The sequence below is a fragment of the Lutra lutra genome, chromosome 5, assembly GCF_902655055.1.
Source record: "Lutra lutra chromosome 5, mLutLut1.2, whole genome shotgun sequence".
Classification (NCBI taxonomy): domain Eukaryota; kingdom Metazoa; phylum Chordata; class Mammalia; order Carnivora; family Mustelidae; genus Lutra; species Lutra lutra.
The window spans coordinates 39096080-39111661 of NC_062282.1; the positions used below are offsets into that span (position 1 = coordinate 39096080).

Sequence of the window (15582 nt, forward strand, 5' to 3'; positions counted from 1 at the left end):
AAAAAAAGAATGGGGATTGATAGATAATGGGGATTGAGATAAAAGATAGATAATGGGGATTGAGAATTCTGAAGATTCCTGAAATTCCATAAAGACTATGCTGATACTCTTCTAAGATATTATTTTTACGCAGCTGGGGAAAAGTGAGACTTACTTCAGTTTAAGTAATAAATATATGTACTTTTCAGAGCTGCAAGCTTGATGTCAGAAAAATAGCTCCTAGGAAAACACATGAAATCATTTTAGATCACATTCCCGATAACCCATTTTTTACCACTCATCCCAGCTCTCGTGCTCCCTGTCTCGATCCTGGCCTACTACCCTACCATATTCTGAGCTCTCACACCTCAGTGCTTGCTTATCCAGAACACACAATGCGCCATGACTCCAGTTTCTATTTCAGGTTATTTCCAGTGATAGCCATACTATAGGGGCTTTCTGTTGCCCTAGAAATAAAATATAAACTACAGAGCCTTTCCTTTAAAGACAGCTGTGTGCCACTCTCAACCTTCTTGCTCCAGTGTATACAGAAGATCTACACTGTGTTCCCACCACCTGGACCTTCTCTTCACCCTTGTTTGCAGCACTTGCTCTCCTACTTTCAACTCGTGCCTGGGCTGCCCACGATCTCTCTCCTCTCCTGTTTTAGAATCCACAATAACTTTACCATTAACATGCCACCCAGAACTCGTTTTTCATCAATTATCTGAGTTTTTCCCTCGTTAATGTGTTCTAAACAAATCAGTACTCTTCCACACACTTATAACTTGTCTATTTGGATGAAGGGTCTTTGGAGGCCTATATTGCATCTGCAGGGGAAACAACTTTCAAAACATCCCTGAACTCCTTTTTGCCTGAGGGGCTGTCTGATTGGTCCACATAGGCCCTGTCAGTTTAAATCTAAATTAAATCTCCACAAGCCCACCAGCTGACCACCTCTCTCCCTAAATCTCATGAGATGGCAATTGCTGCTATTTTCAGAGAAGGAAGGAAGGAAGTTAAGGAAAGAAAGAAGGAAAGAAGGGAGGGAGGGGCCCTAGATTAAAACTTTATCCTCCCTTCCTGTTTCAGTTAGCTCTTGGTATATAACAAATCATCTCAAAACTTAGTGAGCTCAAACAATATCGTTTATTATTTCTCAAGAATTTGAGGTTTGCGTAGGTGTTCCCCTGTTAACTGGGGAACTGCATGAATGCTCATCTGGTACCTCAGTTGGGACTGGAGGGTCTAAGATGGTTTAACACACATGCCTGGCATTTCATGCTGTTGACTCAAGTACTGCTTCTCCCCCATGTGGCCTCTCCTCCTCCATTAGGCTAGACTGGATTTCTTCACAGCATGTGATCTCAGATTTCCAAAAGAGTGAAGTGGAATCTGTAATGCATTTTTTTAAAATTATTGAAGTATAGTTGACATACAATGTTACATTAACTTCAGGTGTACAATGTATTGATTTGACAATTCTGTACATTACTGAAGCCTCGGGAGTCACAGCGCCATTTCTGCTGCCTTCTATTTATCAAGTAAGTCCCAGTTTGACAGTAGGAAATTCAGATTCTGTCTTAGGGAAGGACAGTGAAGGACAATGTCACATTACAAAGAATATGAAAAATTTCCAAGTCATCTACTCTGGTTTCAAACCGCTGAATACTGAGGCACCCAGATCCCTGCCTAGGGAATCAGTGGCCTTTCCTCATGTCTAATACAAATTTTTCCTTCTGGATTCACCTCTTCTACCAGCTCAGGGGCTCTGCCCTCTCTTCTGTATTAATAGCCTTTCTCATATTACTAGTTCTTTCTCAGCATCATTTATCAATATATGGATGCCTTCTATAATAAAATTAAACTCACTTCAAACCCTTGATGGTTTGCCTGGGGGGAAAAAAAAAGCCCACACTTATTGACATGGCCCATCTCCCTCATTTTTAGCCAAACATCTTGAAATAAAGTCTGCTCTATACTCATGGTTCCCATTTTTTATATTCTTTCTGCTTTGGCTTTTGTGATACCACTGTTTCCTGATTCTCTCTCTCCTTCTCTGGACACTCCTATCAGTTTTCTTCCTTTGCTCATTAGAATCTTGTGGGTTTTTTTTTTTTTTTCCCTACAACTCTCTTTTTACTGTGTACTCTCTTAAGGCGGTAGTATTTATGCTTGGGGCCTCAACCATGCTCAGATATGTTCCACGTGCTTTCTGAGATGGCCACCAGCAAGACTGAGCCCAGAGGCCTGTAGAAATAACCTATTATCTGGCTAAAATTAACAAGTCAGAAAATGACAGATGCTGGCAAGGATGCGGAGAAAGGGGGACCCTCATACACTGTTGGTGGGAATGCAAACTGGTGCAACCACTCTGGAAAACAGAATGGAGGTTCCTCAAAAGTTGAAAATAGAGCTACCCTATGACCCAGCAATTGCACTACTGGGTATTTACCCTACAGATACAAATGGAGTGATCCAAAGGGGCACGTGCACCTGAATGTTTATAGCAGCAATGTCCACAATAGCCAAACTATGGGAAGAACCTAGATGTCTATCAACAGATGAATGGATAAAGAAGAGGTGGTATATATATATATATATATATATATATATATATATATAATGGAATACTATGCAGTCATCAAAAGAAATGAAATCTTGCCATTTGCAATGACGTGGATGGAACTAGAGGATATTATGCTTAGCGAAATAAGTCAATCAGAGAAAGACAACTATCATATGATCTCCCTGATATGAGGAAGTGGAGATGCAACGTGGGGGGTTTGAGGGGATAGGAAAAGAATAAATGAAACAAGATGGGATCGGGAGGGAGACAAACCATAAAAGACTCTTAATCTCACCAAAAAAAAACCTGAGGGTTGCTGGGGGGAGGGGGTTCAGGAGGGAGTGGTGGGGTTATGGACATTGGGGAAGGTATGTGCTATGGTGAGTGCTGTGAAGTGTGTAAACCTGGCGATTCATAGACTTGTACCCTTGGGACTAATAATACATTATATGTTTATAAATAAACTAAAAAATTTTTAAAAAATAAAAAAATAAAGACTAGCTATAGTAAAAAAAACAACAACAACAACAAAAAAACAAAGAAATAACCTATTATCAATGCACTCTACTGGCTTCTCTTCTCTCTATCATTTTCCCCACCTCCACCTTTGTGTGGGCTTAGAATTGCCTCCCCAAAATCTACCTACACCAAAGTCTTTGTCTAGGGTCTGCTTTTGAGAGAACTCAAAGTAAGACAGCTTATATTCTACTTATAGAATTGGTTCTCCCTTCTTCTCCATTTCCTAAATTCAGGTCCTGTTTTCTTGTCTGGGTCTAGAAACTCTTACCTTCACTCTCTGAGTCTAATTTGCCCCTTTCCCAGTTTATTCACAACACTGCAAGCAGATAAGCTCCACACAGCTTTTGATCATTAAAAGCGTGGGTGGTTCCCAACTCTCCTCTCCATATGATAAACCCGAAGTTCTCAAACCAGACTCTAGGAATGTTCATGATCTGGACACTGTTCGGCTTGACAGGCTTTACTTCTACTCCAGCTACGCTGAGCTACTTGAACTCACCAAAGGAGCTGTTTCTTCTTGCTCCTAAGACCTTGCTGATGTTGCACCACGTTTTGACCTATCCAGTATTATAATAGTCCATTTATAGTTCTGCTTCCCCCCTAAGTTTTAAGCAACCTAGAAAAATTCTATTAATTCGTATCCCCAGGACCTAGTGTACATGCTGGGCCTGTAGAATGTTCTTAATAAACATTTTTCAATCTGCCTAGCCTCAACTTAAATATTTTTCATAATAGTGGGCTCCCTACTTTTCTCTAAACTCTCTTAACTATTAAGTTAATTTAATCAATCACATTACAAAAAGCTTTGAAAATATTGGGGAAAGAACACTAACCATAATTTCCTTAATATAATTTGTTTTTTTGATGAACTCCCTTTTAATCTATGTTTTACATAGATATAGTAGTTCCATTTTACAGATGAAGAAACTAAGGAGCAGAGGGTAAGTGACTTGTCCTAAATCATATAGCTAAGTAAGTAACAAAACCATGATTTGAATGCATGAAGTCTGGCACCAAGGGTCATGCTGTGTTTAATGGAGAGGATTAAATTGCTTAGTATATGGAAAGCGCTTAGAACAGTATATGGGAGAAGTTATAGATTTAATAAGTGCCAGCTGTTGTTGTCATTGCTATTACAAGGAGTACATTCAATGTAATTTGGTATCATTCACTTTGAATTGTCATAGGTTTTCACTAAATGAGGCAGATTTTTACTTTGAATTAGATCATAAATGATTTTAATATCACCATGCAATCTCATTAACTATTATTTTTAATGATTGCAATATTCTATAGAATGGCCCTGCGATACTTAGTTCTTGCTGTTGACTATATTTTTTCATTTTTTATATTATATATAACACTATGAGCATTATTTTTATGCATTAAGCTTTTTCTCTTAATTTAGGCCACTTTTTTAGGATAGATTTCCAGAAGTAAGAATTATGCATTAAAAGGTTTAAACATTTTTATGGTTATTTATGCATTTCAAAAATGGCTTTACAAAAGCATTATATCATAGCTATATTTTAAGGATCCTGTTCAACAATTCAATATTTGCATGTTATAAAACATTTTCTACTACTTCCTTTATCCAAAGAATTTCCACCAAAAAATCCCATTTCTTTTCACTATAAGAGACTTTCAAATATTTAGATTTCTTTTTTTTTAAGATTTTATTCATTTATTTGACAGAGAGAGAGATCACAAGTAGGCAGAGAGTCAGGCAGAGAGAGTGGGGAAGCAGGCTCCCAGCTGAGCAAAGAGCCGGATGCGGGCCTCCATCCCAGGACCCTGAGATCATGACCTGAGCTGAAGGTAGAGACTTAACCCACTGAGCCACCCACGTGCCCCTAGACTTCTTTTTAAATACATGCCTTCAACACCTACACTCCTGTGGAACCTCTCAACTTTCCTTCAGATTATATACATATATATTTATGCTAAGCATCCCCAACTTTCCCTCAAGTATCTCTGGTCTGACAAAATTACCAGACACTTAACCATCTGAGTCATAACTCCTAAATACATTCTATTGTGCCTATGTCCCTCTTAATTTGGAGATTACAGACATGGTCTGACAGTGCAAAGCACAGAGGGGTGATCACTTTCCTTGACCAGGGCATCTATTTCCAGCAATGCAGCCTGAGGTCACATTAGCATTTTTGATACTAAAATACACTGTTGGCTCATGTTTACTGGTTATGGACAAATCCCCCATGTCTTTTTTACATGAACTCCTATTAAGTCAGGTTGCCCACATCCTGTATTCATGTATATAATAGTATGCAGCTAAGTGAAATTATTTACATAGTTTCATATTAAGTTTTTTTTTTTAAGATTTTATTTATTTGACAGATGGAGATCACAAGTAGGCAGAGAAGCAGGCAGAGAGAGAGAGAGGAGGAAGCAGGCTCCCTGCTGAGCAGAGAGCCCGATGCGGGGCTCGATCCCAGGACCCTGGGATCATGACCTGAGCCGAAGGCAGAGGCTTTAACCCACTGAGCCACCCAGGTGCCCCTCATATTAAGTTTTAACTAGTTTATTAAGTTTCTTGTTCCAGAATGTTGAGACACTTCTGATTGCCCAAATAGATATATTGGTTTACTTGATGCATAACCTTATGCCTTCCGTATCTTCACAAAAGTCATAAAGATACAGGCTAAGACAATCCCAAGTACATTCTTATGGCACATAATTAAAGTCCTTTGGTTGATAGTAATCAGCATCTTTGTATATAGCTTTTCAGCCAGCAGTGAATCAGCAGCTGTGAATCAACCCAAGAGCCTTAACACTCAACCACATTCATCTACCCTGTTCCTGAAGATATCACAGGAAACTTTGTTAAATGGTTTCCATGGACTGAAATAAATCATGACTATATTTCTTCATTAATTATTATTAAAATGATTCTATAATTCTGTCCAAAAAGACAGTAAGTGATTTTAACCTGGGTCCACAACTATCCTTATTTTCTAAGTGCTTACAAACTAGTATATACTAATATTAAATATTATGATAATCAAATGTTTATATTTGCTAGTTTCTCTATGAATTATCAGTTCCTCATAGTAAAAAGTCATTTATACTTCCATGTATGTTTTCTAAACTAACACAGCAGCAGGCTTAAAAATAATTACTATTTTAGGGGCACCTGGGTGGCTCAGTGGGTTAAGCCGCTGCCTTCGGCTCAGGTCATGATCCCAGGTCCTGGGTTCGAGCCCCACATCGGGCTTTCTGCTCAGCAGGGAGCCTGCTTCCTCCTCTCTCTCTGCCTGCCTCTCTGCCTACTTGTGATTTCTCTCTGTCAAATAAATAAATAAAATCTTTAAAAAAATTTTTTAAAAATAATTACTATTTTAGCCCCCAAATAAAATATATAATAAAGTAATATATAATACAATAAATAAAACATACTGGAATCTCTCCTCTATATATCTTAAGGCTTTTTAATACAAATCAACCTGCAATTTGAAGATACTCAGATTATTTTTAATAACATTACATTAGGGGGCGCCTGGGTGGCTCAGTGGGTTAAAGCCTCTGCCTTCGGCTCAGGTCATGATCCCAGCGTCCTGCGATCGAGCCCCACATCAGGCTCTCTGCTCTGCAGAGAGCCTGCTTCCTCCTCTCTCTGCCTGCCTCCCATCCTGCTTGTGATCTCTCTCTCCGTCAAATAAATAAATAAACTCTTATCCAGAGTGGTTGCACCAGCTTGCATTCCCACCAACAGTGTAGGAGGGTTCCCCTTAATCCGCATCCTTGCCAGCATCTGTCATTTCCTGACTTGTTAATTTTAGCCATTCTGACTGGTGTGAGGTGATATCTCATTGTGGTTTTAATTTGTATTTCCCTGATGCCGAGTGATGTGGAGCACTTTTTCATGTGTCTGTTGGCCATCTGGATGTCTTCTTTGCAGAAATGTCTGTTCATGTCCTCCGCCCATTTCTTGATTGGATTATTTGTTCTTTGGGTGTTAAGTTTGCTAAGTTCTTTATAGATTTTGGACACAGCATGGAGGTTCCTCAAAATGTTGAAAATAGAACTACCCTATGACCCAGCAATTGCACTACTGGGTATTTACCCTACAGATACAAATGGAGTGATCCAAAGGGGCACGTGCACCCAAATGTTTATAGCAGCAATGTCTACAATAGCCAAACTATGGAAAGAACCTAGATGTCCATCAACAGACAAATGGATAAAGAAGATGTGGTATATATACACAATGGAATACTATGCAGCCATCAAAAGAAATGAAATTTTGCCATTTGCGATGACGTGGATGGAACTAGAGGGTATCATGCTTAGCAAAATAAGTCAATCAGAGAAAGACAACTATCATATGATCTCCCTGATATGAGGGAGAGGAGATGCAACATGGGGGGTTAAGGGGGTAGGAGAAGAGTAAATGAAACAAGATGGGATTGGGAGGGAGACAAACCATAAGTGACTCTTAATCTCACAAAACAAACTGAGGGTTGATGGAGGGAGGGGGGCTGAGGGGGGTGGGATTATGGACATTGGGGAGGGTATGTGCTATGGTGAGTGCTGTGAAGTGTGTAAACCTGGAGATTCACAGACCTGTACCCCTGGGGATAAAAATATATGTTTATAAAAAATAAAATTTAAAAATAAAATTATAAATAAATAAATAAATAAACTCTTAAAAAAATAACATTACATTAGTAACAGAGGGTAACAATCTGATTATGTCTATGAGAATTACTGTCATTGTCATAGAACTCGTCATAAAATAAAATGAAATGTTTCCTTTTATTTGAAAATGTTAATTGAGTTATTTAACTTCCAGGGTGCTTATTGGTTCTCCTTTAGTTGGTCAACCCAAGAACAGAACTGGAGATGTCTATAAGTGTCCAGTTGGGAGAGGCAAACCCTTACCTTGCATAAAGTTGGATCTACCAGGTATGTAAAGTTAAAACGCTAAAGTCTGATCCTAAATTATACCCAGTATTCTCATTAAAAATAAATTTTAACTCAAGAAAAGATTGCAAGAATCTGTAAACATTCTTCATTTCTTATCATTCAGATTCACATAAAATGACATTTTGATTCTGTCTGCCCTTCATTTGCTTTAGAATTCATGATAAGGGGTGCCTGGGTGGCTCAGTGGGTTAAGCCGCTGCCTTCGGCTCGGGTCATGATCCCAGGGTCCTGGGATGGAGCCCTGCATCGGGCTCTCTGCTCAGCAGGGAGCCTGCTTCCTCCTCTCTCTCTGCCTGCCTCTCTGCCTGCTTGTGATCTCTCTCTGTCAAATAAATAAATAAAATCTTTAAAAAAAAAAAAGAATTCATGATAAAATATCCATAGATTTAGAAATAAAAGAACTTTCCAAATAACCCTAACCATTACATTGTCTCCACAAAATTGAATTGCTTCTTTTTTAAAAGAAAATAGAACAGGAATTGTAATATATAAATTCTTTTAAAGAGAATAACACAAAGCAAATTTACATAGAAATAGATATGTTGGATAGAAATATCACTGTAATTAGAACATGACTAGAAAATTCCTACTAGAACTATCCAAGAATTAGAGTCCTATCAGTGTTCTATACAGTGTTAAAACCATTAAATTGATATATATTTTACAAGTTTAATTTCAAATATTGCATTTTTTTGTTTTCTTTTTTTCAATTTCCTATTTGTTTGTTTATTATGAATATTTTTCCTTTACATTCATGAGCATAGTTATAATAACTGCTTTAAATCCTTGCCTGGTAATGATAACATTTGGAATGTCTCAATATCACTTTCCATTTTTTACCTTTCTCTTGAGGCTGAGTCATATTTCCCTGTTTTGTCTTGTGTTTAATAATTTTGAATTGTATCCTGGATTATACTTTTGAGTTAGAAGTGTGGAGATTTTAGATCTTTTATGTGTCTTTGAATACTCTTAACTTTTTGGTTTAGCAGACAGTTTACTTGGCTGAACTCAATTTCCAAACTGCAGTGAGAAGCAGTCAAAATCACTATTCAGGTCTTCGAATTGTAGCAAAGCTGTCTGAAGTTTACCCTGAGCATGCACAGTTCAAGCCCTTCACATATATGGACAGAACATACATGTATATGTTGGAACTCTCTTTTTGTGGTTCTACTTTCCAAACTAGATCCCCCTCACTTGGCAGTTGCTATCATTACTCTCATTTCTGTCCTCTGTTTCTTCAAAACATTAAGACATTGAGTTTTATTTGCGGTTTAGCCACTGATGAGGGTCTTCTCTTCGGGGAAAACAAAAATATAAACAGGAAACTCACCCAGTGCTAATCTTTTCTTACAAGTACATACTTGCCTCCAGTTTCTATCTGCTTTTGGTTGCTTTCCAGTGCCTTCAGATGGTTGTTACTTTTTTTCTCCTTTTCCTAGAGTTATAGTTGTTATTTGCAAAAGACTTGTTCTGATAGGAGCTACTCTTTCATTACTGGAAACTGTAATAGAGTTTTAACGTTAGCATGGAGATTTTAACTACACCAACAACAGTGGAGAAGTTCCCGCTATAGTCCCTATTGTCCCAAGAATCCTCATCCTGGGTCTACTCTAGTATAAAAAACTCTAATCCAGATTATTTAAGACCAGTGTAGACAATAGCCCAGTTGCAGGTGCTTTCAAGGCAAACCAGACTAAATTCTGGGACAAAGACCATTGTCAGAGTAGGAAGACAGTGTGACCATTCAAGAATCTCTGCTTCTATTCCCCACTTGAAGTTATATATAGTCTTAGGCAGGAAAGACTTCTCAGCATGACCAGTGAGATAAATCTTTCTTGAACCTGAGTTTTACCACTTTCAAATATTTCAACATTCTGCTAAGCAGGGTTTAGAAGATTTTGATTTTCCTGTCCCAAGTTGTTGTTTTGTTTTGTTTTGTTTTGTTTGTCAGAGAGAGCGAGCACAGGCAGACAGAGTGGCAGGCAGAGGCAGAGGGAGAAGCAGGCTCCCTGCTGAGCAAGGAGCCCGATGTGGGACTCGATCCCAGGACGCTGGGATCATGACCTGAGCCGAAGGTGGCTGTTTAACCAACTAAGCCACCCAGGCGTCCCGTCCAAAGTTTTTTTTTTTTGTTTTTGTTTTTCAATCTGAATAACTGGAAATTCTTGCCAATTTTGCCAGGTTGGCATGCTTCAAAATCCAATGTTCTTGGGGTGCCTGGGTGGCTCAGTGGGTTAAGCCTCTGCCTTCAGCTCAGGTCATGATCTCAGGGTCCTGGGATCAAGCCCCGCATCAGGCTCTCTGCTCAGCAGGGAGCCTGCTTCCCCCTCTCTCTGCCTGCTGCTCTGCTTACTTGTGATCTCTCTCTCTCTCTGTCAAATAAATAAATAAAATCTTTAAAAAAAAAAATCCAATGTTCTTAACTTGAATGTCAAATGGTGTCCCTTCATTGTTTTTCTTCTATCCAGATGTCCTAACCACTGCTCATTCTTGCTCCAGTTTTCTTTGTTACCTTCATGATGTCTCTATGATGGTGAAATTAATGGTCATAAACTTATATTTGAGGGTTTTTTTTTCTCCTCTACTACTCACTTTCCCTCTTGTCAGAAATCACGTTTTATCATTAGTTATTTATAAACATATAGACATAATATGCAAGATAGGTATGTAAGTTTACATTATACCTATAATATATGAGATTAAATATTTTATTTGTTTTAATTAGCAAAAATGTGTGAAAGGCTATCCCACATTCTCTCATTGCCCCAATCGTTCTGCATTCTTTTACAGTTCAACAAAACTATTTGAGACAGTTATCCAGACAAAGTTTCTGGGATATAAGCCAGGTTTTCAGCCTTAGCTTTTTCATTATATTCCTTAATAATACTTTGAAGACTATTTAGTTGAATCAGAACAAGAATGTGCTATGATATGAGCAAAACAAATAGGATGTCTTAATGAAAAGACACTTAATTATACTTTATTTTCCACCCTCATAAAATTTTATTCTATTTTTAGTTAATACATCAATTCCCAATGTCACGGAAGTAAAGGAGAACATGACATTTGGATCAACTTTAGTCACCAACCCAAATGGAGGGTTTCTGGTAAGAAAGCAAAGAGTTGGTTAATGAACCAGGAATGTTGTCAGTGTAAGTCTTTATAAAAATCTGTTATATAATTTTTAATCTTATGGTTTTTAATTTTTAAAAGGCATGTGGCCCTTTATATGCCTATAGATGTGGACATTTGCATTACACAACTGGAATCTGTTCCGATGTCAGCCCCACATTTCAAGTCATGAACTCCATCGCTCCCGTACGAGGTATGCATTTTATGCAATGTTCTTACATGTTTGAAAAGTCTAAGCAATGAATGAGACATGTGTATACAGAAGAGCATACCAAACAGCATGAAGTATTTTCTCAGCTACCAGCATTACCAATTTAGGTAAATGTTTGCTTTGCCAATATATAACCAAACCCCACTGCTATTTTTGGAGCTGATTATTAGTGTAAATAACCTTTAACAGAGTCTTGTTTAAACATCATAGCTGAAGCTGTCACATTGTTTTTATTTAAAAAGAGTGAGTCTCTTTGAAGAAAGTAATCTCATTTGAAATACACTCAGAATGAGAGCAGTTATATAAAATTCATATTGAGAAAATTTCCAAAGATAACTCATACAGTGTTGATTAAAATTAAGTAGAGATGAGTTTTTACTTGGTAAGAATTGCAAGCCAATTGCTATTGAGTGCAGCAGTATTGCCCAGCTTTATTTTCCTAAAACTAATTTTTCTGATTATAAAAGCAATGCGTCCACTATGTAGACTATCAGTTTTTTTTTTTTTTTTAAATTTCATTTATCTATTTGACAGACAGAGATCACAAGTAGGCAGAAAGGCAGACAGAGAGAGAGAGGAGGAGGCAGGTTCCCCGCCAAGCAGAGAGCCTGATGCGGGGCTCGATCCCAGGACACCGGGACCATGACCCGAGCCGAAGGCGGAGGCTTTAACCCACTGAGCCACCCAGGTGCCCCCTATCAGCTTATTTTTAAAAATGAGCTTATTTCAGCTGTGAAAACACTTCATACACCTTCATACTATCTAAAAAGATAAACTCCAAATTTACACAGTTGACTCCTTTTGTTACAGAATGCAGCACCCAACTGGACATAGTCATAGTGCTGGACGGCTCCAACAGTATTTACCCCTGGGAGAGTGTTACAGCTTTTTTAAATGACCTTCTTGAAAGAATGGATATTGGTCCTAAACAGACACAGGTATGTGACTACGCATTTTGACTTCTATTGTTCTAAAGATAAAAATGCACAGATTTTTAATAATACAAAATACTCTGAAAATAAATTAATCAATAAAGCTAATATTCAGCATGAATTTTATATTCTATATCTCTGAACTGGAAGACCCTGCTATTTTCGAAACAGAAGATATTATGAAAGCTGCCATTTCTAATGCTCTTGGAAAATATTCTCTATAAATCTCTGTAAAATCATAATTATATAATGTAACCACCTTTGGTAGTATCAAAAAAAGGTTTCAGAATTTGTGGAAACTAATCTAACATGCCAAAGAACACATCATATTACAATCTCCTTTCTCATATTATATAAGTAAATTCATAAGTGACCACAAGATATCACTTAAGGTCCATTTTTTCTCATATTTAATAATGTCTTTTCTTAAGCAAAAAGCACATGCTCCATGTTTTAGGCACAGTTAAGTTGAATAGTTGGTTTGCCTTTTTTTTTTTTTATTTCTCCTCATGAGTATCTGTTTGTAAACACAGCCTCTTTATTGCCATTAAATGAAAGTTCTTGTGTGACTCTCCCACTTTAGACACTGAGTTTGGGTTTAACTAATCTAATGTTAATTAAACATTTATGGCCTTAAAATATGGAGATGACAGTGGATAACAGGCAAATTAAATGTCAGAGTGAAGTCAGGGCCTTGAGAGCAGAAATTAGCACAGGAGTCAGAGTCAAAATGGTTGTTGCATGGTTTAGAGACTGCAGGAGAGCACAGGACACTTTAGCACTGCACATGCAGACCAATGTCTTTCCTTTCGTCTCTGAGAGCTCTACTTTTGGAGAAATTTCTGAGGCACTAAAAAAGTGGTCTGATTGCTTTAATGTTTGCCACATCCACACATAGTGCAGGACAGTTACACAGATATGTGTGTATGTATGTATATATATATGATATGCTTGTATATGCTTCTGTATATGTATACTTATAAATATAAATATATATACACATATATGTAAAATGAATTTTCCCAAAAGGAGGTAGTTGAAGATTGCAAATTTGATGCAGACCTCAAAGTGAAATTCGAGGCTGGTTAAGTAAGAGCTAGGTGATGGGCAAGACTTTGTATATCCTACTACAATAAAGAACATCTTGCAATCAGTATAAAATTATTTTTTTTAAATGTACCTTTATGCATCACAAAATGTAATTTTCCTGGATGCAAGTTTCTCATTTGCAATTAATCTTCCCAAGTGAATTACCAGAGGTTTGGAGAGGATATTGTATCTCCTCTTGCTTCAGGGCATAACGCAGCCTGTGTCCTTTAAAAGACCACTCCAGAATTGTGACTTGCTCCTCCATTGGGTCCATTCCCCCCCCCTTCTGAGGACCTCTCTCTCCCCTCTTTCCTCTCTTCCCTTATCCTTTCTATCCTTGGTCAATAAGATTTCATAGAGCCATAAAATTAAAGCTGGGCAGAACTGTAGAGGTAATTTAGCCCCAAATCTCAATTTATGGAGGGGGTGGGAGAGGCTAAGTAACTTGATTATGGTTTCCTGCTTATTGATGACAGATCAGAAACTGTAGCTTCCCAACTGCAGTCAAGCTCTCTGTCCTCGCTGAGACCTCTGCTTCTGGAGAAGTTTCCGAGCTGTCCTAAATATTAGGTCTCTAGTTCTTTTCATTTCATCATGACTGTCCCTGTCCTTCCATAGCCAGCCCCATGGCACGGTCTTCCCTGACCCGACACACCTGCCATGAGATGGCTGGACCACAGCTCTGTCCTCTCTCACTACCTTCCCCATGATGTACTTTCTTCCCTTCCACCTGTTTTGCCCACCCCATTTGCTTCCTTATCCAGTCCTTCCTTTCCAAATCTAAGAGTAGTCTTGGAATAGTTTTTAATTTCTAGTAATTTTTAGTCATTTGGAAATTTTATTTTCTTTTAAACCCATCTATCTGTTTCACCATAAAAAATGATTTATCTGTAGCTGTTTGTGGACATTAGTGCAGCAGTGACATGTTTGAAGTTGCTCCACAACTTCAAGAAGGAAATCTACAAGACTCTCTTAGAAAAATAATCACTGCCTCAGTGGGGATCTGTGCCAATGACTCAGTTTTGTAAAGAAATAGGTAACAATCAGTTGCTTACATGCCAAGCCATTCTGCTGCAATTTTGATGTTTCTGTTCCACTAAGACTGTAATTAATTTTATATTTCTATAGTGAAAGTCCTAATAGAGGAGCTGTTCTGCCAGCCACCAGTGGAATTCTAGCCTGCTGGGGTAGGCTTTATAGAGTCCTATGTCTTTGTTAGGAGGAACAATCACTCTATTCAGAGCCATAGAGGCCAGCCCTTAAGGGTTCAGATGCTACCAGCGAATGGGAGGAAAATGAACATACTCCAAGACAGAAAAGTCTGGTCACATTTACTCAGTTCTGGGACCCCATTCCACAGAGGAGATATTTCAGAATGCAATCCTGTACACTGAGTCGTTTGTGATATCTGCCGATGTCACCAAGGAAGCCTTCTTCCCAAAGCGAAAGGAGCTTCTTAAATGGCTGAATTTTTATGTCACATTTTGCTTGTATAATTCATTGTGGAGTTTAGCCATACTCCTTCATTCATTTACTCGAATGTTTTTCCTGAGGGTTTACAGTGTACCAGGCTCTGTGCTAGAGCTTGGATAATCGTGGAAAATAAGACAGACACCGCCACCGCCCTCACAGGGCTTCTGTACAATGCGGTGTTTCTCCAAAAGTGGCTTGTAGAATTTCTTTTTCCAAATCCCTGAGGTGCTTGGGCTATAGCCCACATTTTTAGAATCAGAGTCCCTCAGGGTGGGGCTATGGAGCCTGAGTTTCAAGCAAGCAAGCTACATGATTCTTAAACATGGTAAAGTTTGAAAAATACGAGATTAACGCATTATTACATATTGATGTGTATGTGCATCTGGTGCCTCTCTAGGTACAGACTTTATATCATCTTTTAATCCTTTTTAGTGACCAGCCAGTGCTTTGCTGTGATATAGTGGGCCCTTAATGAGACTCTGTTGAATAAATGTATATATCATAATTAATGCTTTAAAAAATTTTTCTCTTATAAGTGGACATTTAATGAGACACTTTTTCTGTAACTGGCATTATAATATTATTTTAAGGATATTACTTTATACTTCGGGCTTTAATGTTTATACTTCAGTATTTTCTAATCTTTTTCTATTTTGGCTTCAGTTGTATTGATGATTTGTAAGTAATTATCTAAATGAAATAGATTGAAAAGAACATATTTACTAAGCCAT

The 15582-nt window shown here is 38.0% G+C and overlaps 1 protein-coding gene across 1 annotated transcript in view; it reads left to right on the plus strand.

Annotated features, from left to right (window-relative positions):
* The window catches only part of ITGA1 (integrin subunit alpha 1), a 173104-nt gene that overhangs the window by 62364 nt on the left and 95158 nt on the right, over positions 1-15582 (plus strand). Inside the window, 4 exon segments of the mRNA XM_047728897.1 lie at positions 7881-7993; positions 11033-11121; positions 11228-11339; positions 12168-12295. Of these exon segments, the coding sequence (XP_047584853.1) occupies positions 7881-7993; positions 11033-11121; positions 11228-11339; positions 12168-12295 (442 nt within the window).